The 23,814-nt window shown below is 44.9% G+C and overlaps 1 protein-coding gene across 4 annotated transcripts in view; it reads right to left on the reverse strand.

Annotated features, from left to right (window-relative positions):
- The window catches only part of kirrel3l (kirre like nephrin family adhesion molecule 3, like), a 35,464-nt gene extending 13,618 nt beyond the window's left edge, over positions 1–21,846 (reverse strand). For all 4 annotated transcript variants that reach the window (XM_080500362.1, XM_080500360.1, XM_080500361.1 and 1 more), the window contains exons 1-2: positions 21,233–21,846; positions 129–284 (exon numbers count right to left, since the gene is read on the reverse strand). In XM_080500362.1, coding sequence (XP_080356488.1) covers positions 129–284; positions 21,233–21,272 — 196 coding nt within the window. In that variant the 5' untranslated portion in view covers positions 21,273–21,846. The remainder of the gene's footprint in view (positions 1–128; positions 285–21,232) is intronic.
- Between the last annotated feature and the right edge of the window lie 1,968 nt (positions 21,847–23,814).

Raw genomic sequence — 23,814 nt, forward strand, 5'->3', positions numbered from 1 at the left:
TTTCTAATGAGACCTGGCATTGATCGCAGCAAGATGGACAGAGACGGAGAGAGCAATAAACACAGGGAGGGTGGTGGGGAAAAAAACAGGGAGCAGGACAGACAGAGATGAGAGGTCAGTGTTAGAACCTGGTAGGTCTCTTTCTCCACCCAGCGCTAGTCCATCTTTGGTCCATTGTACCATTCCTCGGTAACCCACAATGACACAAGGCAGAGTCACTGACTGACCGGACACCACCACTTGGTCCTGGGGTTGCTGGGAGAAGTAGGCCGCTTGGGTGGCTGCTGGAGGTACAAAAAAAAGAAAAAGACAATTTAAATATCATGTATCACATTATTATCCATGGTCAACAGATGGACAGTTTACAAAGAAACTGTCTTAAAAGCTCTAAAAAAATAAAGGCATATCTTTCAAATGTTGTAATGGCATGGCTCTGCAGTGCCAGCACAGATATAAACCTTAGAAAAGTGAAACTTTCTTCAGTAGAAGACTGTAAAGAAACTAAGTATAATAAAGAGCAGACTGCCATGAACTCGGTTGCCTTACTCTCTTGTTTTCAAGGTACTCACTGAGAAAAAGGACAAGGCTGACATGTGTGAAAATACATATTTTTTTCCGTCATAAATGCGGCTTCTAAGAGGAAGAACCTCATCACTTATTTAGCTCTTTCGCAAGACCATATGGTTTTATGCTCACCGACATGAAGCAAACACACTTTCTGAGAAAAAAAAAAACCTGCCCGTCTTTCAATGTGCTTTTTGTAAAAATGGATGTTAAACAATCAAAACTCCATTAAAGTTCCCAGGGGAACCATCCGTTTGTGCCTGCTGAAAGTCAGTGGAGACACCTGCCGCCGCTTCACTGCTGTGTTTAAGCATGGCACGCCGTCTCCTCACGGATTGGCTGGCTCGCCTTCACACGCATACACAAACACAGCGTGAATACGGATTCGCAGCTCTCACTGTTTGTGCCACTATGCTAAAGATTGAGTATTACAAACCCTACTGGCTGGGGAAGATGGCAACGCTCCAGAGGTAACTAATCCGTAGGGGAAGGTAGGAGGGGAGCGAGGCAGTTGGTTGGTTATCTAAGTAGGGTGTCTATGTGAGTTGGGAAGACGACTTATGAAAAAAAAAAACTTCCCTCATTCTCCTTCTCTCTTTCTTTGTTGCTCAGTGGAGGATGGAAAGGAAGGGGGACAGAAGAAGATAAAGAGGGTTCTATTCAGGCAATGCTAAGCCCCCCCTGAACTGCTTCTCTTGGTGGGAGCGCTTAAACAGACAGGGCTGCCCCCCTCCCACCCCACGGCAAAGAAAGCCCCTGAAAGGAGGGCAACATACGGTGGCCAGAGACGCGCTATTGTCCCCTTGTCCCTCTCTTTTAATAGGCCTCTTCATTTCCAATCAATCCTGCTAAATGCAAGTTTAATAGCTTTTCAATAGCGGCTTTTCCCCCAGAGGGTAGCTGGGATTTTCTCTCTCACCCCTTTTCTCTTCCCCCCTATTTCTCACTCCATTCTCTGCAGTTTTTCTCTCTCTTTTTGTTTCTGAATAGGGAGGGGGCTTCCGAGGTTGTTGGCAGTGTTTATTCCACACTCAATTACCCACTTCATCTCGGAGTGCACCATGGACTGAACCTCACCCCTCTTGCCTCCCTCAACCCCGTGCACCCTCTTGCCTCCCTCAACCCCGTGCACCCTCCTGCCTCCATCACCCAGCAGCACAATTAAAGCCGCCAAACAGTGAGCTCATCAGGAACGTGAGTTCTCCGCGGCTCAGACCGTTGTGTTTCACAGCAACTGCCACAAAACACCATTTTTCACATGTGCCCATTGTCTCTTATTCTCCATCTGGGCCGTGAGAGGTGTTAATAGTTTTACTGAAAGAAAAAAAAGGGAAAGAAAAAAGAAACATTTCAGAAAATGACGCATGTCAGCTCACCAAGTGCTGTCTCGCTGTACATCATTTTACCAAAAGGGTTTTAAAGCTGATTGAGTTTTGGCTGCAAACAGGTAGGCTGTATGTGTGTCACGCGCACCGTGGATCAAAAGAGGCCAATTTGAGAGCGTCAATGAGAAGTGAAGCGTCTGCGAGCTCAGGCTATTAGGCGCTTGGCAAAGGCTGGCATTTTCTCGTCATACCTTCAAAAATGCTGTTTTTACAGTCCGTCCCTAACATTCTGCTTTTATGAGCTATCGAGCGTTCACATATTCCTCCGCTTGCGGAGCGAGTTGTGGATTTTCCTCTTTTCTGCTCGCAACAGTACAAACATTGATTGCAATTAAGTATCTTGCCCAGAGTATCTAAATGTTTACAATGGGTAATAATTCACTGCATTGGTTGATTGTTTAGATGGATTACATGCAGTGAATTGTTTCTCTTTACCTCACCCACATACAATTTCTCATGCTCCCAAATGGCAATTAACGTGACACACACACACACACACACACACACACACACACACACACACACACACACACACACACACACACACACACACACACACACACACACACACTCACACACAAAAAGCATACAAATATAGAGTATAGAGCATGTGCTGTAGAGAATGTCTTCACGCCATATGAGTGATTCATTGCTCTCCAGATCCCTTATTGAAAATGCTCAACAGAACATCTCGACTGGCTAATGACTCATGCCAGATTCCTTTAATTCCTCCTTGCTGAATTAGACAATTCTTTGACGGTGTATTAGCAGCTTAATTACATGAATACATTTCTGACGGAGAGAGAGAGAGAGAGAGAGAGAGAGGGAGGAACAGAACCAGACAAAGAAATGGTGGAGGAGAAGCAGTCAGAAGAAGTAGCGAGCTGTGGGTGTGAAGAGGCTTGTTCTTGGTGTGCTGCAGTGGTACACACACACACACACACACACACACACACACACACACACACACACACACACACACACACACACACACACACACACACACACACACACACACACACACACACACACACACACACACACACACACACACACACACACACACACCATAGTTCTCAGTGTTTTTCACCAGACTAAAAATGAAGAGCTTGGCTATTGGCTGCAGTTGAATCACATTTTAGAAAAGAAAGGACTTCAATCCCCTTGAAATTCCAACATTTATATAATGGATGAGAGTTTATTTACCATGTTACCTTGAATATTATGCAGGTAAATGTGTGCGGAGTAGATTAGTTGTACCACAAGTGATGCATTAATGTGATATTACAAGCTTTTGAAATTTTGTTTCACCACATCCCAAACGACTGCAGCACTTATGATGTTTTTTTTTTTTTTTTACCTTGCTGTGTGTGTGTCCTCTCTGCTAACAAGGTCAAAACACATTTGGCCTGACACATTATAATCCGCATTTCTCAAAACGGAATATCATTTCATGCCACTGGATGCACACAGAGCTAAGTTTATGTGTGTGTCTGTGCATCTCGGCCTGATTGTGTGAAGGCAGTGCCTCCGCGTTTGCCTTCCTGAAAATGAGCTGTGTGTCTGTTTATGTCTGTAAGTGTAAGTGGATGCCTCCGAACGTGTGAATGAGCGTGGAGGATGGGTCCGTACTAATAGGCAAAGCGACTTGTCAGGCACTGGAGGGCACATTTAGCAGTTACTTTTGACACAGTGACTTTGCTCTATCGGTCACATGGTGGGAGTTAAGTACAAAAAAGCCGCTCTAACTTGAACGCAACCCATTAAAGAGCTTTGCGTTGACCCTAGCTGGTCTCTCTCTATCTCTCACTCTCCCTCTCTTCCATCTGATCTCATAGGGATATATTCACATGAGGAAGGATCAGGAAGAGATGGACAGATGTCAGCAATGATCCGTCGATCACTGGACATCTGCCTTGATAGAATTAGATGCAAGCAGTCCTTCTGTGCTCGTGTATCTGTGTGTACTGAAAATATATGTGTAAGCACGGGCAATGATGCTGAAGATTGAGAAAGATAATGGCACTGCAGATGACCTTTATATATAATATGGATCTAACACGCAGCACATTTACTACCACATTTCCACAGTCATAATCAGCTATACCATCTCACAAAATGAATAGAGAGAAAAAGAACCTTCATTCTACATCGTAAATCTTTTGAAATCAGCAGGTCCAGTTCCTCGACGACAACATGACATATGCTGCACTCTGTTTTCACATGTTTTACAACTGCTCTGAACTACATGTGTTGTTGAAAGAAGCTGCCTTTTTAGGAAGAGTCCCTATTTTAGTCCTGATTTCGTCCTCATGTCCTCATTCCCATCCACTGCGAAGAGTGCAACGTCCCATCCTGTGGGGTCTATAAATATAAGTGCTCTCAACTTGACTGGACGATTTGCTCCTTTGCAGTAATAATTTAAAATGCTCAAAAAAAGGCCCAATATCTTCTTGCAATTTTGCCCTGGTGGCAGAGGCAAAAAAATCCTGAGGACAGCTTCTCTGAGTTTTCCACAAAAAGAGCCGGAGAGGAGAAAATAAGGAGGGGAAAAAAGACCCAAAATTACCCCAGTACAAAACAAGGCAATTGGCAAAAAAGTGTCAAGCTTGGAATAAACAACCCTTTTCCCCAAATGCCATCCATTGTGCCTTGTCTCGATAAGGCTTCTAAATCGGGCTGGAAAATGGGAGCTCCATTTCTCTCTGTATGGAATTATTATCCCTTTGTTTTGAGTCAGGCTCTTTTGTCTTCCTTTTCTTGTGTGTGTGTGTGTGTGTGTGTGTGTGTGTGTGTGTGTGTGTGTGTGTGTGTGTGTGTGTGTGTGTGCGTGCGTGCGTGCGTGCGTGCGTGCGTGCGTGCGTGCGTGCGTATACAAACAGACCATGGTTGTGAGAAGTAGTTGAACCACAGAGTACGTCCCAGTGGAGACCACGTTACCCATCTCATGTTTGATCTGGCTACTAAGCTCATTACCGTGAATCCAACAGAACTTCTCGGGGCTTGAAGGAAGGAGGGGAAACAACAAATGCCACCCACCAACTCGCGGCTCCACGGTACCCAGCACATGCACTACATGTGTGAGAACCTCTGTGTTTTTCTTTGGACCGCTGCAAACGGCTCCAGCTTGTGCCTCTGCAGATGGTCCAGCCTGGCATACCTTAATGCATCCCGGGCCCTCGTCAATCCTTTCTCTCCCACGTTGCAATCCAGCTGCACTCCCACCCACCCACTCTCACTATCTCCTCTCCCATTCTGCGTTTTTATGCCCAAATTGCAGTCTAACAGCTTTTTAAGAGCTGTTTTGCTAGAGTTTAATCCTCCTAGCCTCCCCTTTCAGCCTTTATTCCATTGTGAAAATCTTGGCTCAGACCTCAGCTCTTTTTAGAGAGTGGACTCGCTCATCCACCCAGCCCTCCCCTCCTGCTGCTCTGCTGATACCCGCACCCTGGGCATTCGCTCCCTTTCCTGCATCCATCTACCATCCAGCCCCATCCTTGCGTTCCTACGCTTATCACTCGTATGTCTACAGTCAGTGAGGCATGATCCCCGAAATCAATGCCAAGCAGTCCCCCCTTGAGAGTTATATAAGGTGTTACTAATTGTTGATTTGCTTTCTCCGTGGCTCTTTCTGCCATCACTCTGCTTTCCCAGACTCTGTGTCAGCTGTCATCTCCTGCCAGACTCTGCCTTGCACTTTTTCCCCCTCCCTATCTCTTCCTCTCTTCTGTCCTGCATCTCCTGTCCCTTTCTCTCACTCGCTGCATCCCCGGTGTGAAAATCACAGGGGTTTGTGTCAGCTTGTCAACACTACACTCAAGAAAGCAGGGTAAGGGGGGGAACAACAGGAAAAAAGAAAAAAAAAAGTGCTACTATATGTTAGAAAGACCAGAAAAACTGAGGTAAGGTAAAAATGGAAAAAGTGGGCTCCTGTCAGCTTCCGATTGCAAGAGGAGGAGGCCTGAGAAGGGATTGATGGAATGCTGTAATCAGTCTGTCTCCAAGGCTGTCACCACAAGTTTTTTTTCCCCCTGCTGGAATAGGGCGCTGCACTCATCAGGGCAGCAGTGAGGCTGATCGCATGGGTGAGCAGCGGCAGAGTTTCTCCCTGGGTAGCTCCTACAACAGATGCAGTGGGTAGTGTAATAGAGTGGTATGCATACAAGGAGAGGAAGGAGTTGAGGGGGGGAGAAAAAAAAAAAAAAGAAGCTGAGGTTGGGGGAGTGGGGAGGCACTAAAAGAGTGCTGATGTGACATAGTGGCTGCGTAAGCGCATGTGAATGGTTCTCACTGCAGTGCCCGACAATGTGCCATAAATACGTTCATTCTTCTACGGCCTTCTAACACTTTCCACTCACATGCACACGCAAACGCACACTCAGCGCCCTCGTCCCCTATCTCTAGGGGTTTCTAGTGGGCATAAGCATCTCTGTGAGTATAATTGTAACACAGCTTTTAAACAGTTGCTTCACTCTGAAGGCAGGAGCCAAAGAGCTGAGAGCTGACTCCGAGCAGACAGATAGCAAGTGACTGGCTGGCTGGCAGGAGGACAGGAAATAAAAAGCCTTATAAAGAAGAGAGAAAAGGGGAGGGCGGGAGCAGTGGCGGTATGAAATTGTCTGTACACATCAGCTAGCAGTGTTGACAAGATGTTGATTGAGCTAGTCTTGTCATTTCGTTCCTGCTTACCCCCTGGTGTTTTCGCTGCAAGACAGCTGCTGGCTGGATCTGTGTCACAGTTCCAGCCCTTTTCTGTCCCCCCACTGCTCCTCTCGCTTTTTCTTTCTGTCTCTGCATCCCAATTTCCCACTCTGGCTCCCTCCCACTCTTTCACCAGTGTTTGGATGGAAGGGCTTTCAGTATAATTTACTGTGCTTTTAAATCATTAACTTCTTGTGCTGTTTGCAAAAGCCCTAGTTTAGTGTGTGCATAACAGCTGACACGGTGGATAAAAAAGCCGCCGTACACAACATGTGGCTGAGAGGCAGCAACTCAAAGATGGGACGGAAGAAAGAGGGGGGAAAAAAAAGCATTAAAGCTTTCCATTCCCAGTGACAGACATGGCACGTAAACAAAACAAGAAAATATATTAATAAATGATTAATTAAAAATCCATAAAACAATGAGGAGATAATGTTAAAATTGCCTCCATCTCTTGCTTTTTCTAAAAGGCTGTGGATATGGAAACAAAGGAATCCTCTGCATAGATTCTGTACTGGGACTCTGGGCCTAATGCTCTGGGGTATCAATTAATTTAGTCAAGGGATTTGCGGCCTGCTCTTCCTAATTGAGCCCAGTGGAGCCCCCCTTGGCTCTTCACGATAGTAAGTAGTGCGTTTCATAATTAATACTTTTTTTTTCCCTTTATTATTATTATTTTTTAATGAGGGTGGTAATGTTGTAAATGTATGCATCTCATTAGAGTAAAAGGGCCATCTACGCTATTGTTCACTTCTACAACGTTTGCTGCCGGAGAGATGAATAAGAGAGACAACCTCATTCAGAAGCAGCAGTGGCACATTGAAGTCAGAGCCATGCTTTTGTGTGTGTGTTTGAATATAAAACACAGTGAGCTCAATGAGAGTCTCATTAGTGTTGCTTAATATGTGTGCTTTTTAAAGCTTAGAGGTTAATGCCCGACTTGCCTCCATTTCACTGGAGCTCTCTTTAATTTGATGCATAATTCTTTTTTGTCAGCAGCTGACAAGAGGCTCTTCAGAGAAAGCAGCTGAGCTGTGTTGTGAACTCTGCATCCAACAGGAACTCAAAGGCACCAAAACACTTCTAATTAAACCTGTTTCAAAAATGTTTCTCTTTCCTCTCCTCCTCATGCCTGCTGTGTATTACAGAGCATATTTCCTGAACTCTCCTATCTTCCCATCTCTCTGTCCGGAGAAAATAACTCCTGGCGATTAAACAAATTACCTCCACTCCCAGGAGAGCCGTGGATCCAATGAAAACAATAAATGTGTGATTCACAATGCTGCCACCTCTCTGTTCTTATAAACAGCCTTCAAACAGCCCCTTTATTAATCAATTTCTGTGATTAGTCTGTTTCCAGATTTTCTCTTCCTTTTCACCCAGAGGTGGAAAAGAAACGCTAGTTTTAATTTAACATCAAATATACATTCAGTTCATGAGATTGCCTGCAACTTGAAAGGTTCTTTTGCCATTTCTGATGACTAAGGGCTTCCCGAACACAAGAAATGGAGGGAAAAGTGTTACCTGCCGACCTCAATACATCCGGCTTTGTGCTGAGATAAAGAATGGAAGAGGAAAACTAATTTCCTGAAACTCCATTTCTTAAGCGTTGATTAGTAATAGAGCATAATTAGAGTGAAATGTGAAGTCAGGGTTTTTCAGATTGCACCGCTTCCTCTAGAAAAATCAGGCCATGATTAATGAATAAATGATTAATGAGCAAACTAATTAATCAATTAATTATTAAACAAGCACTCTGAACAAGAAATGGGTAGAATGACAGAGAACAGTGGATAAAAGAGATGGTTGGGTTGTGTGTTAGTGGGGAGAGAAAACGGGGTTTAGGATAATTTGTTTGTTCTGTCAGTTTGTTTTGTCTTCTGTTAGGAAAGCAGACAAAGTGGGAAAAGGTAGATAGGAGGAGATATGCTTGTTGTTGAGCTTTCTGGATGAGGCAGCGCTACATCGTGTGGAAGCGTTGACCTCAAAAACAAAAAGCTTGAAAGTATGCACACTGTGGTCAAGCCTTGAGGTTATGAGCGAGTGAAGCCTGGCATAACATTAGCCAGACTCACTGATGGCCTTCGCACTGGGCTGTAAAAGTCCACACGCCCCCCAATCAACACCCCCCCCCCCCCCAAAAAAAAAAGGCTGAGGATAACACAAAGTTCACCCACTTCAACCAGTCGTCACTCCTCCCCTGTCTAACTAGGACACCCCATCAATCTTTGATAATATGCAGTGTGGGTCTCTCCTGTGTGACCAGGCTGATGAGACATCACAGCAGGGATTGATGTATGAAATGCAGGCTCCAAATGTAACTGTGATATACTGGACCGTTTCAAGTCGAGTTTGACCTTTTTTTCCTCAATATTAATCGCTGCAGAGAAAGAATATATGTGTGATATATCACTCCCCCTGGAGCTCCACACACTTTATTCTTTGGCATGAGCTTCCTCCATACCTTAAGCTCAGTGGAGGTGGTTTTTTTTTTTTTTCATGTCTGTCAAAACTCCCCGGAGCTGCTACACAACAGGATATGGGACACAAAATAATATTTTATAAGCGGATGGGTTTATTGTTTCTATTAAAATGCAGCATTACTCTATAAAGCCGCATTTTCCCCACCTTCCCCTGACACCCGGAAACACAACCTCAAAGCAAGTACATGAGAAAAGGATCTTTCATCCCTGCATATTTTTCCTGCCGTTTACTGCTGGCCTTATTAAGAGAGTTGTGAGTGACGGAGGCAGAGTGTGCTGGGAGAGTCTCGGGGGGCTTTGATGGAGGCAAGCAATGGAACTGTAGCGAGCTGAGGGCAAGATCATGCCTGCATTTATCCACTCAAAAGTGTTTTTATCAACTTCTTTGTCTACATGCTCCTTTCCCTTAACACTCTTTATTTCTCTTTTCATTGCAGTTCATTGTTTTCTTTTTCTTTAACGGCCACCGGATGAACTAGTGCTGCATTCTGTTCTAAACATACCATAGCACTGCAGATCTCCTCACAGTCAACAGGGTGTGAATAGGTCTTTGTCAGACTGGGTGGGTTAGCTCATTGACTGGGAAACCCTGGACATATGGTGGCTGTGTGGTGAGATGTAACACAGCAGAGAATGCCATGGGTTGGGCTCTTGACCCTTCACTGGCCTTTAACACCTTACCGGCTGCACCCGAGTCTGCAGCATGATGAAGTAAAACACTTCATTGTGTGCTTTGTTTTGGGGTGTGTTTTCTTAGGGGTTCTACTCCGGATGAAGATTGTGTGGTCTGCTGTGGAGGCAGATGTGTGCGATGTGACTGTTTTACCAAACACAAGAGCACACGTCTTTTCTTGGGCTGCAGAGGCACACGCAGACCAACACTCTTAGCCTGTAATGCATCGTTTGGCATGGAAGGAGCAAAGTTAAGCTGGAAGGTAACGAGGCCTGTATCTTTGAGAGCCAGACTTCAACAGAGAAATCTCTCTTTTTCATGGTGCGATAACACAGTTAACAGGGATGTCTGGAGTGTCCACTACGGTGACACGGCCACCCATAGAGAACCGCATTTAAAAGGGAAATGAGCTCAGCTTCTGTCCACATGTTGGATCATACTAAAAAGATGGGGAAAAAAAGTGAACTTTCGGCTTTTTGAATATGGATCTTATCATTTAAATTTTTTCTTCTTTATGCGTCGTATCTATCCGTCGGCCAAACGAGACTCTCTGTGCAGGTCACATCTACCAAGAACCCTCAGGTTGGAGACTCTGATAAACAAGTGAAGCGTTACAGGCTCTTAAGCCCATCTGGCGAGATGATCGATCATTAGACGGAGTGTGGAGATAACTCCCTCAGCTTGCCTGCTGGCCACCACTGATCCCATATCACCCTCACAGGATATGGTATGAATCACAGGAAGTTCAGATCAATCTATATAGATTGTGCCGCGTGATTACAGATGAAAAAAAAAAGAAGAAATCTCGTTTGGCTGTGCCACTCGAATGCTTCGACGTCTGGCTGTGTCTGCGTAAAACAAAAGCTTTTAAACTATCTGGGTTTTTTTTTTTATTGCTGATATTTGTTGAGCCCTCTCAACAGTCTGTCCTACCTTCACTCATTTACTTTGCCGAGTCCATCCTGCTCTTAAATCTCCCTTCTTGAGGGAGTCGTCTTTTAAATCTTAATTAAAACAGACTCCAAAACCCCCACCATCCCAAGGGCTGACTGAAAGCAGCTTAGAACAATCAAGAGGACGGATTAGAAGTGAGAAGAAAAGAGGAGAAGAGGAGATGCAAGAAGAAAAGAAGGGAGAGTTAGGGAGGGGGTAAAAACAACGCAAAAGGAACGGCAGTGGACAGTATTGAGGGGAAAGAGAAAAATTGCCCCGTCCCTTCATCCCGCTGATCCTCTCTCCTTCCCCTTTGCTCCCTCGCTCTCTCTCACTCTCAGGGCTCCGGTCTTGGCCTGACCTATTGACATTCAGCTTCTCGGCAGATTAAGCAGCGAATGGAGCCTCTGGAAAGGGTAAACACACCACGGGAACAATGACCAACAGGCGGCAACCTTATTGGATTCTAATTAACTGCCAGGAGAGACGGCTAGGGGCATGTTAAGTGCTGTGGGACACAAGTTCGAGCCTCAGACCTCAAGTACCACAACCTACATCACATGCGTCCCCCTCTTTCTGTAGATAGTTTCACTCTTCTCTTTATCTGTATATCGCTCTGTCCTTTTTCCTATCTTCCTTCTTTGAATCTATTTGCTCGCTGTCTCTCATACGGCCCATGAGAATGGCAAACAGGGGCTCTTAAAAGCACTCCTGAGAGTTATTTGCCATCCGTCTTTCCGAAACTGCCTCCTTCTTTTGTCCTCCCCCTCGTTTTTTAACAAGGCGGAATGAAGCTCATCCCCTCAGAGGTAACCATTTGAGCGATAAGGTTAAAATCGGTTGAAAAATTGGGAGAGATTATTTGATATTAAACAGATTGAATTATCGGTGGTAAAGAAGAGGGATGAAGGAAAAGAAAAATCATTTCTCTGCATTGCCCTCGGGAGGAGCACTACCAGAGGGAGTGAAGCAGCTAAATGGAAGGGAGCAAAAAAAAAAAAGAAAGAAAGAAGCTGGTCCTTGGTGATCACAAATCTTAAAATACAACCACTTCTTCTTGTCTGTGAGTACGCATTTCTTTTTCCCCCTTTTACTTCAACTCCGTGAAGAGGCTCACTAATTTGAGTGTGAGTCCAAGCAGGTCTCTATATATATGTGTGAACTTTCCCACTGGTGCGGCGGGCCCTTTGCCTTTGAGTGGTCCCCTGATTAAGCGCCAACTCACAATAGTGCTGTGGTTTCTGGGGTCCCCAGTATGGAACCACAGACACTAATTAGACTGGTCTCATTAACGTGTTAGTGTGAGAGAAGGCCCTGGCCATCACAGGTTGAAGCCGACATAGAAGCAATGCCCCACTGGAGACAGGCCATCGTCACCTCAGTAAGCATATAAAGCAATTCATTAATTGCTGTGAAAATACACACGCACACATATAAAGCTTATACATGTGCCAGCAGAAACTCACACCCCTGTGCAAATACACATTCTAATGTTATGGGTGTTCCATGAACCCATTGCTTGTTAGCACATTACCTGGGATCAAAGAGGCAACGGCTGGAAGGAGAGAAGACTAGAAGGAACCGTTATTTGTTGAGGAAAATTGCAGCCCAGTATTGTGTTTGTCCTTTGGCGAACCTGGCAGAATAGAGGTTTCCTCCATTTCACAAAATGTTAGGATCTCTCCCCTCGTCACCATCATGTGAGCCTCTTTGAAATCCTCAGAGTGCTCTTTTTTTTTAATCAAAGCTGTGAGGAAATGAATCAGAGCTTCAGTTGTGATCCGAGCCTGGAGGTGTAGACGAGATCCACATGACTACTGTCCATTTCCACACCATTACAGCAACAGTCATGGCTGTAATAGGTTGAATTGGGCCATTGATTTCTCTCATGCACCCTCGCTTTCACCCACAAAACTAGTCTGTGCCAGTTCTGAGATACACCCAGTTCTTTTTAACAAAACATCACATGCTCAAAGACAGCTCACACAAAACTTAAAGCGAAGCCATAAAATAACACACACAGACACACACACATACACACACACACACAGACACACGGACCACTACCAATGCAATATGTCTGAGCCGGAGCTCCTGGGGAGTTAAACAAAAGCTGAGTTTAAATTGGCTTTTAAAGAACTCCACAGAACAATCAGGGAGTTGACTTGAGCCACTATAGTGTGTCAGAGGACTGTTTAGAGAGAGACGGGTAGTTAGGCCGAGGTCTATAGTGCAGTGAATGGCTAATCCAAAGTGTGACGACTGGAGAGCTTCACTCAGCCGCCGTCAATAGGCCTCCAATCAGGCCGGACTGCCCCTCAATCTCTGGACAGCTGTTTTAACTGGCCAGTGATTGAGTGGCTTCATTAAGAGCCTATTTATCTTTCTCTGTACCACAGTCCTAACAGTCTGGTGACATGCTCAACACACCCATGTACCGCCTACATGCCAACCTGAGCAGATGCACAACTGTATGACCACATAAAGGGCAGTCAGCATAACAACACCGATTTAGCGATCAGTCACAACCCTGTTAGGATCCTGTTAGGATTGTGACTGGGACGGTTTTGTTGTCCCCCCCCCTAAATTGTGCAGGACTTCTCTCTTCCTTACATTGGGAGGCCTACATCTGCTCATCAGCTTTCCTGCAGATTCATCACCTTTCTTCTCTCTAGAAAATTGTTGCGGGCCATGTAGCCTGTGGAGGGTTTGGCATGTGGATCTTTTAATCCCGCCTGAACAAAATAGTGGGCCGGCTGAACCTGTGACCTCACACAGACAAAGACCCTCCCAAATAAGCCACAACAAACGGCTTTCTGTCGCAACTCCGTGTCTTTGATCTGAAGAAGCTGAGATGAGATCTGTCTCCTCTTTCCTCTCTTCTCTTTTGCCCTTTTCTCTTTTTCCTTGCAAGGTCTCCTTATACGTCCCTTTCCCCTCCTGCTGAGCAGGTGTATTAAATGAGGTGACTCTTCCAGCAGCATTGGGCCGCACCTCAAAGTGCAGTCTGTGAAGAGGGCTTTTCTCTCCCTCCCTCTTATCTTTTATCTTTTCCATCGCCCCATCTCCTTTACTCTCCCTCTACCTTTCCCTTTATCCTTCTCCGTCCCCTTTTACTCCTTTTAACATGTTCTCTCGCACTCTTGAATGTGAAATAGAGAGGGCCTTACCTCTCATCTGTTCAAATTCATCTCCACCTCCCAGTCTATCTCTTTCTGTGTATCTCTCTCCCGGCCTATTGTCTTCTTAGCTATACGTCTAATTATGCTGTCTCACTTATGCAATTAGCACAAAAATAAATGGCTGCCATAGCTTGGTATCTTCCCTTCACCCCACCCGCTGCAGGCTCTGAGAAAACAAATTATGGCGAACAATAGGTACAAATGGCTTCTGCACCAAACCACATGATGGATGCAGCCCAGGTTCCCTGCATTTCATCCCTTCCTCTTCCCCTTCCTCACTCACACTCTTTACTCTCCCCCCCCTTCTCCATTATCTCTGGCTCTATATGTCTCTGTTTGGAAACAGAGGAGGACTTGAGCACTCTCTCGCCCAACTACCCTATCATTGTATGGCTATATCATCTGTCTTCCCTTCTTGGCAATGACACTATATTCACACTGACATCATATTAAGTGAGGTCCTTTTTCTATCCCTTTCTTTCTTTCCCTTTCTGCTTTACTGTCGCTTTCCCCTCCCCTGCTGTTGTCTCCAGTGGTACTCACATCTCTTCTATCCCCCAGAGCTTTCCATACACCATGACGGCAAAGCAAACGCCTGGGACTTTCTAAAGCAAACAGTGAGCATCCTGTGCCATCGCCCCATCTGTGGATAGTCTGTGGAGGGAACAATCAGTCCCCTTCCTCCCCTGCCTCGTTCTCTCCCCAGCCTCCTGGGATCCGTGCAACTCTAGGATTCCTCAGTCAGATGGGTGCAGTGTGCTGGAACAATGGTTGAACTGCTTCCTCCAGGAGCGGTGTTCGGTTTACCTCAGCCAGGCTGGGAAGCACTTAGCCAGTCGCTGCTGCCCTCTCCCGCTGTAAATTCTCAGGAATGTGGCAAAGCATCCCAGCATGCCCCCTCTACTACCTTTACTAACCCCCCCCCCCCCCCCCCCCCCCCCCCACGCGCACACACACATTCACTATCCACAACTCTATTCTGACACAGGCACGCACAGAAACAGTTTCTTCGTGTCCAAGTGTACACTCGAGATCCAATGTTTAGCCTGAGGTGTTGAAATATCAACTTTCTATTAATCCCCCTCAGACTTGCAGCCAGTTACACCTTTGTTGTTTTTTCACCTCTGCTGTGCAGAAGAAAAACAGCAGGTTTGGCTTACACCAACACAAGCATATCCATTACCTGAAATGTTAGGCTCCTGGCAGTAAATCCCTTTGACCCCTTTGCCTTCCTTTTGTTTCCTCTACCTCCCTCCCTGTATTCTCATGTTGAGCCTATTGTTGTTTTTGCATTAGTTTTCTTCGCCCGAACAGACACCAGGAGAGCGAGGGAAAGAGACAGAGAGAGAGAGAGCGAGGGACACACCTTACAATCCCACCAGTTCAACCGCCACCCACCTCAACGGCCCACACAGACTTCACTGTTACTCACGTCTCCACACAGCTCAATAACATTAACATGTTTTGCCATTGAGGGAGCCGCACTTAAAAGCTGGATCAATAATCTTTGACTGACATCCCTCAGTTGATAGCAAATTAGCTGCCTTCTCTCAGGCCTCCCAGGGTGAGATTCTCAGTCCTGCCCGAAATTCCCCGCAGAAGAAGAAGAAGAAAAAAAAAACAACAACAGCAAAGAAACAAAAACAAGAGCACTCTGCTTCACTTTCTTTAACCCCTTATAAAATCCCATACACCAACAGAGCAGTCATTCATTGTGTGGAGTGAGAAAAGACAGAGCCACAGCCAACCCAATATTTTGGTTAATGGTTGAGTCACTAGCACAATATTAGTCCTGGCGTTCCAGGCAGTTTGAACTGACAGGAAGGAGAGATGAAAAGAGGGATAAAAAGGGGGGGGGGGGGGTACTTCAAGGAACAAGCAGTTGGTATATTTACTCCCACAAGGGTTTGCGCTGTTTCCATCACTAATAAAGTGAGCAGCAGGCAGGCACTCTCTTGTTTCTTTCAATGTGTTTTTCACCCCTAGCTGGTTAAGGAGATGACATGTCCTGAGAGCTGGAGCATCATTAATTAGACAGTTGGACTTTGACTAATCGCTCCAGAAAGAGCACACAGCCCCGAAGATGCCAAACACTCATCTTAGCTTATCATCCACTGCCCCAGTGTGTGCCCTTGACCCCTGTGTGTGTGTGTGTGTGTGTGTGTGTGTGTGTGTGTGTGTGTGTGTGTGTGTGTGTGTGTGTGTGTGTGTGTGTGTGTGTGTGTGTGTGTGTGTGTGTGTGTGTGTGTGTGTGTGTGTGTGTGTGTGTGTGTGTGTGTTAAGTTCCTTCCGTGAGCTCATTGTGAGTCATTTCTCGATGATGTGCACATGACATACGCTCTGGAGCACCCTGACAAATTTTTCAGATGTGTTATTTAGTAATTGCACTGACAAAAGCATTTCATATAAGAAAAAAGAAACATGATTAGAGTTAAATAAATGTTGTCTGATTGCATTCTGAAGAGAAATTTTCTTTTTCTTGAGACCCCCCTCAGCTGCCTGAGTGCTTTACCAATAGAGATATCTTGAATACAAGGTTAAGGAACACGGCTGGTGGAGATAGCACAGGAACAGATATTGCTGCAACGCAGAAGATAAATTTCAATTTGCTGTTAGTTTCTGTGTCTCGGCTGGAGATATGAAATTCTTGTCTTGCAGGGCAGGAATTGATTGGAAAATAAAAATGAATGTGCGGTCTAGTATGTCTGTGCTGTTTCTGTTGTATGTTAGTTTCTGGGCTTAGGGTCTTTTCAAACAGTGATACATCTCTCTACAAGTATGTGACACTTGTATTTTAAGGGGTGGATAAATGCAATACAAGTCTTTCTTAAAATAGCTGCAACTGCATGAATGTGACTTTTTTTTTTTTTTTTTTACCTTGGGGGGCTGTTTTAATGACATGCACAGGAATTAATCCTGCACACTCCCCCTTTCTATTCTTTCTATTACTATGTTTGTACAGAAAGAATAGAAAGAGTAAACAATTTTTTTGCTGTCTCCACCAGTTGGTATGCTGATGATACAGCCTGAAGAGCCATTTCTGGGGAAGAAGACTCTAAGCAATGGCAGGAAGCTGACACGGCCCTTCATTGTACTATTCTCTGTCATTTCCTCCCCGGATCCTCCAACTGCCCCAAAGGAAGACAAGGTGAGGATGTGCAGAGACAGACACAACGAGAAAATGAAGACAAAAAGAGGATGGGCGTGCAGAGGCAAAAATAATACACAGGGAAGCCAAGAGTCATCGGCAGCTTGCTACCTGGCGACTCTGGCTTCCTGTGTTGAGCCATACCAGCCTGCACATCCAGTTAAGTTGCTAACAGCTGATAACAAAGCCTCAGGACACACTGCCAAATTCTTTATCTGTGTTTACCCGCATGGCAAAGCTGATTAGAGATGAGCAACATTATGAAGCCCCATTGTTTCCTTTCTCTGTCCAGTTTCTTCTTCTGTAAATGTTGCAAGTGAGCGTGCAGGAAGTGGGGAATTGGAGGATATGAAGAAGGGCACAGAAACAATGCCATGTGTGCATGGGAGTTTTGTAGGATGAAAACCAACAGATGGGCATTATTTAAGATCTTAGTCACTCATTACTGGTGGTTTGTCTGTTCTCGTATGCACAGACAAAAACCATCGTCTTTCTATGAGACAGATTGAACCAGTCGGCTGTTTACATGTCAGGTTTTTACAGTAAAACTCTCCAAGTAACTCAAATAAAGGTCTTGAATATAGATTGGTACCGGGCCGCAGTTGAACTCTCTGTGTTTGATTTACAGCCACAAGTGATTCGAGAAAATTGGGATGATGCTCAGTGCAAATCCCGAAAAGAAAAATCGTTCCGGAGAGCTCACATTGACAGGAAATCAAAGCAGACCAAAAATTATCTATATCTTTGCCATGACTGTGTCTCCTAAATAATGCAAGACACTTCTGTTCAAATCTCCGCTGCATTTGGATTCTGCTGTGTCTGCACTATTGTGTGCCTCATATCTCATACTCCTCATCGGCTGGCTGGGATGCTTTCCACCAAACTTTCTAACGCTTACCTACTTTATTTCAAATCTCACTTATCATAGAAGCTCAGAGAAGTGAAGAACATGAGACAGAGCGAGCGAGAGAAAGTATGGGTATGATTATGTCTGGTTGTGTGTGTTTGTGTGACAGTGAGACACCAGTAACAAGATAGAGAAAAGGTTAACAATGCTCAGCGGTCTTTCTTCCTTGTTTACCCGGTGCTTGTCTGCTTAATCATCACCACACTGGTGACACATCCAAGCCTCATGCCTACAAGACTCCTCTCTCTCTTTCTCTCTCTCTCTCTAAATCCATCCTCAACTTCTTGAACTGTGTTTCTCTCTGCCCATCTCGACTCCCTCTGCAAGAATATTCAAAGAGCAGCAGAACGGCAGTTCATAAAATATGCACAGTTCCCTAAAACAAACCTCTGGGGCAACGCTGTCACTGCGTCCACTAGCACAGTGTGCCCCTTGAGGAAAAGACAAATCTGTGATAATGGGGAGAAGAAAGCTGATGGGTTATGGAGGAGACAGCTCGGTCTGGATTTATCACTTCTGTAGCTGGGACTCAGCTCTGTGTTTGTGCCCCATGTGTGCCTCCTGCATGGTGTATGTATGTATGTGAGCTGGCTTTCAACCTTTGGGGAAAGTCTGCCATCTGCCTCCGGTCCATTAAGCAGATACATTCTTATATCCTCCTGTTCCAGTCACACACACACACACACACACACACACACACACACACACACACACACACACACACACACACACACACACACACACACACACACACACACACACACACACACACACACACACACACACACACACACACACAGCAACCGAGCAAAAGAGTTGTGCGAAAAAGCAAGGTGGAAAATTTCCACTACAGTGAGGCATGAGGGGCAACGCGACTTAAGAGGAAGGGAGAGAAACTTGTAATCTCAGCTCGCAGCCTTTGAACTTGGCCCAATGAGACGCAAGCGACGCAAAGCAAAAGGTTCCAAAGAAGGGCTCACTGAAGATTACTCAGAATACTGATGCACTGTGGAATCCAATTCCCCCGGGAGCCCAAGGGACTATCCGGGAAAGCAAATTATCAATGTTGTACAGGACCACATGCATACAAGTGTATGCAATGTGTCATGCATAACACATTTTGCAAATTTCGAAAGTGAAGCCGTGTGTAGTCAGTAAATTCTCTGCACTACAAAAAACATTTATGAGTATAACTAATTTTTAACATCTGGTACCCTGTATGAGAGTGACACAATAAATGAGGTCTAGGGTCTCTTAGGTTCTAATTAGGGCAGCTGTTACCATTTCCATTATTTGCTTGTGTGAGTGTGAGTGTGAGTGAGAGGGATTAGTGTGTGTCTGCGGGTGTGTATTGGGGTTGGGGTTGGGGTTAGGGTAGGAGGAAATATGCCACTGTCTGGCTACCACTCCATCTCATCCAGCTGTTGCTTGTCTGTTAAACAGTGGAGGTTTACTGGTGTCATGTCCCTCCCCCGGGCTTTGAATAATGACAAAACCATGTGGAACCGGGGCTGGAGGTAAAGATGAATGCACAACAAATGGCTATTCAGCACGCTTTGCCATTTGTTACAATCTGGTAAAGCTGCATGTGATTCAGCCAAGAAACTAAACAAACACTGAAACTCACAAAGAAAAAAAAAAAAGCCAAAAGGATTTAGATTTAATTATTTTATCTTTTTTCTCTCCTCCCAGAGAAGATATATATGACTGTGAAGCTGTCGTTTTTTCCTTTACACTTAGATTTAATTATTTTTTCCCAAAGTATTAATGCCATGTGAGAGTTTACTGACTCTGAAAAATGCTGATAAGTCAACAGTTGCCGGGTGTTAATTGCTGAAAGCTTCTTTTCTGCAACAAGAGCAGCGCAAATTATTCTTATAAATAGTCCCAGCTGCTCAGAAAGCCTGCTTGTTCGTGATGATTATATTTATACTGAAAAACACATCTGTTTTTTGCATCATTATATGTTAATTCTATTACTGGTATCACTTTGATAAGTTTGACGCAATGATAGATATAGATTATATGTAAAGATAGGGAATACACAGCCAGACATGCAACACAATATTGTTTAATATTTTGTTAATTATTTGTTTGTTTTTTTTACAATTAATTTGTGTAATTTTCCCGTTTAAACACATACACGATCTAATTTCAGCTGTAGTTTGAGCAATAAATGTATTATGTCAGAAGTGTTTAAACAGACTGAGCAACTCAGTTCTGCAAATAAAAACAGCAGGGGGTGAGATTTGGTGTGCGCGCGCGTGTTTCTGTCAGCACGGGGTGGGCTGGATTGGGGGTGGGAGGGGTTGTGGGCAGACAGGTGCTTTATGTATCTCCCTGCCCTAAGAAAAACAAAAGCTTTCCCCTCTCGCAATTTATCTTTCTCACTCATTCTCCCTTCCCCTCCTCTCCTCTCTGCTCTCGCTCTCTAACTGCTCCAGCACAAAGGCATGTGCCAGAGTGCGCTGCGCGGACCCTCAACGGGAAGAACGCGTGGATCCACGCACCTTTTTGTCCGTAAACACGCCTCAGGGGTTAAAAAAAAACAAAAAAACCCCTAAAGACTGCAGATCCCTTACGCGTCACTCTGGCGCAATATCAGCAGCAACACACGTTCCTTCAGATTTTTGTTAGAATAAAAAAGCCAAACATGTGAGAACTTCAGGGGAGAAGACGCGGAGCTGCCTGCCACCTTCTCTGCGCTCACACAATGCAGCTGCATTGCTACTCTCATCCATTCACATCTTTTCCCAGGGATTCATCCCTATTAAAAAAAAAACAAAAAAACACGAGGTTTGTCATGAATGGAACACGCGCACGCACGCCGGGAAACGACGCGGCATGGCGCAACGAGTCGCTGAGATTTCCAAATCGTGTACCGTAGTTAAACTTTCCATTCCGCGCGCCCCGAAGCGATGCGTGCGAGCAGAGAGATCGCCTCTCAAGACCGTCTGAGAATTCTGCACAGAACAGAAATAATCGAGGCAAATTCCAATTACGCAGTTCCATTATTCATCCAGGACCCCTCACGCACAGTGGAGACCTCCTCGTGTTACCCACTCTTTCAAAACTAATTAAACATTTACAGGCAATTAACAGCAGTAAAATGTAGCATTGCAGCAGATGACTTGTCCCACTCTATCCGGCGCACTGAGCGGCTTGACGCAGCGCGCCCGCACGCACGGAGCGCGCTCCATCCATCCTCTCCATCAATGAAGACCTGCATAAGTGACGAACAAAAAGCACGTCTTACCTGTGACCATAAGGCAAAAGATGAGGTATAACGAAGACATTTTAGGAGCTCTGGCCGCTTGGCTGTGTCGCGTGGAGAGACTCTGGCTCCGTCTACGAGACCGAGCTGGTTACGGTCCACCGCGGCACCAGGATCACCGGACGGACAAACGCGCTGAGATTCGCATCAAATAGCATCCAGTTTAGAGAGACGACTCTTGAATTGGCCCGCACAGCTTTGGGAACTCTCAGTTAACAATACATCTCCATAGTTGGTAACTTTCTCCCCTTTGCGTCAGCTTCTTTTTCCAGTGTCCGCTGCCTGCCTCTCTGGCAATTTTTTATTTTTATTTTTTTAATTTATCATCCACTGTTCTAACAGTCCATCAGTTGAATCCGCCGTTTCAGTCAGCGCGCTGATCCTCGCTCCACTTTTTGAACCTGCGTGAGCACGCTGCTGCGCTGGGAAAGCGATCTCCCCTCCTCAGTGTGCACAGTGCGCAGTGATGATGATGATCACCCCGGTGAAGTTGCCTCTCGCCCCTCGGCTGGAGTCTCTCACTCTGTTCACACTCCCTCCTCTCTCTTGCGCGCGCTCTCCTTCCCCGGTCGCCTGTCCTCCGCTCACTTCTCTACTCCGTCTTGTCGGCTTGAAATGCGCACTGACAGTCATCCGGTTGGGGCGACTCACCAAATCTGGCAGGAGCTGAGTCGGAGGAGCCCCTCCGCCTCTGGTGCTCGAGGGGGGCCCCGAGCCCCCTCCGCCTCCGAGGGGCTCCCATTGGCTGAGTGGGCGTCACGAGGCGGGTGTTTAAAACACTTATTCCCAGTTAACGTTTTGGTGTGGACTGACTATACTAATCTAGACATATGGTGGAGAGGCAGTTTTGTCTGGTTTTTGTCAAAAAAATGTTGTAATCTGGGGATTAGTTGTTTTGATTAATATTACAAAGGAAATATCATCCTGCAGCAGGATTTAGTTCGGGGGCCACATATACAGCACAAGTTGTGATTGAAAATTTTTTTGAGGGCTGGGAAAGGTAAAATAGTGGCATAATAAACTTTACATTTGAACTTCAAAGTTTTTCTAAAGTATAGTGTACATGATGAAAATGTCTATATTTACACAAAATATAAAACCATTAAGATTGAAAATTACCACAATTCAATAGCAACTTTGATGAAATATTTGGTGGGAAACACAATAAAAAGTCCCAAAAACCTCCCCTATATCTGTTAGATTATGAATGTTGTATAAAACTCATCTCGACATGGATTTGAGGTTAGTTTGAGAAAATCATGCCTGCATTATCGATATCGTAGGTCAGGTCTCAGTATGGTATGGTGTTCACCACTCTTGAGAAAGCTGTTAAAAAAAAAAAAAAAAAAAAAAGAATCCAGGTTGTTCACAATTTGCTTGTTAGTTTGGCAGACCAGATTGGAGGCTGTTGGGGGAAGTTTTAGCCCACCTACCTTATGTTATAACATATTGAAACCAGATATAAGGTAATTATAGCTGAAGCTTTTCCTTGGTTTTTACATCTCAAATGGTTAAGTTAAACTTATCATATTATTATAGTTGTAGCATCTTCATACAATAATACATCCAAATACAAATGAAGATATTTCTATGAAAATGTCCAAAGCGAGATTACTGCCATTGGTTTTGATTTAACTGTGCAAACACTGTTTTCTCCTTTGTGAGTCTACACAACAAACTATTCTCTTATCAATTTTAAGTAGGATTTTAGTATCTGATCAATTACTCTCGCTCCATTACCCAGCAGATTTGGGAAATTAATTAAGACGAACTCGGTGAGAGCCCTTACATTAGTTCAAAATCAACTGAAGATGGTTTAACATATTAAGTCAAGATCACTTCACTCAATCGCCTCCAAACTATTGTTCCAGAACTTTTTGTTTACTCTGCTTTCCCCACAACCATTCACGGTGACTCTCTATGTATTATCAACCTACCCATGGGGTCATAAAAGTTTGTACAGTTAATTACTCCACACTGCCACAGTCAGCAATCAAATGAACAAAATCTTTGTGGGTATTTCAACAAAAGCTCAAACTTTTACTCAGAGATGAAAACACTGCAGTCAATCACTTGCCTGTGGCAGTTTGGAAGCTTGTTCTTTGATGGCGTTTAGTTATTCAGGGATGTATTGATTAACCAAAATAATAGGCCTCGCACTCATCTGGTAAATCAGTCTTGTATATTGTGGCTTGTGAAATCTTAATTCAGTGTTAATGCCCCCCTTCCCCTTCTCTCTCTCTCTCTCTCTCTCTCTCTCTCTCTCTCTTTCTCTTTCTCTCTCATTCAGACACACACACACACACACACACACACACACACACACACACACACACACACACACACACACACACACACACACTCACACGCACACACACACGTGCACACGCACGCACACACACGCGCACACGCACGCACACACATGCGCACACATGCACGCACACACACACACGCACTCTCTCTGTTAACTTGTCCAGGTGGTTAGAGCTCCAGAACATTGTGAAAAATTCATCAAAGTGTGTAGACTTGGACACTAAGGACCTCATCATGTGTGAGCTCCAGAA

The sequence above is a fragment of the Blennius ocellaris genome (genome assembly GCF_963422515.1).
Source record: "Blennius ocellaris genome assembly, chromosome: 8".
Classification (NCBI taxonomy): Eukaryota; Metazoa; Chordata; class Actinopteri; order Blenniiformes; family Blenniidae; genus Blennius; species Blennius ocellaris.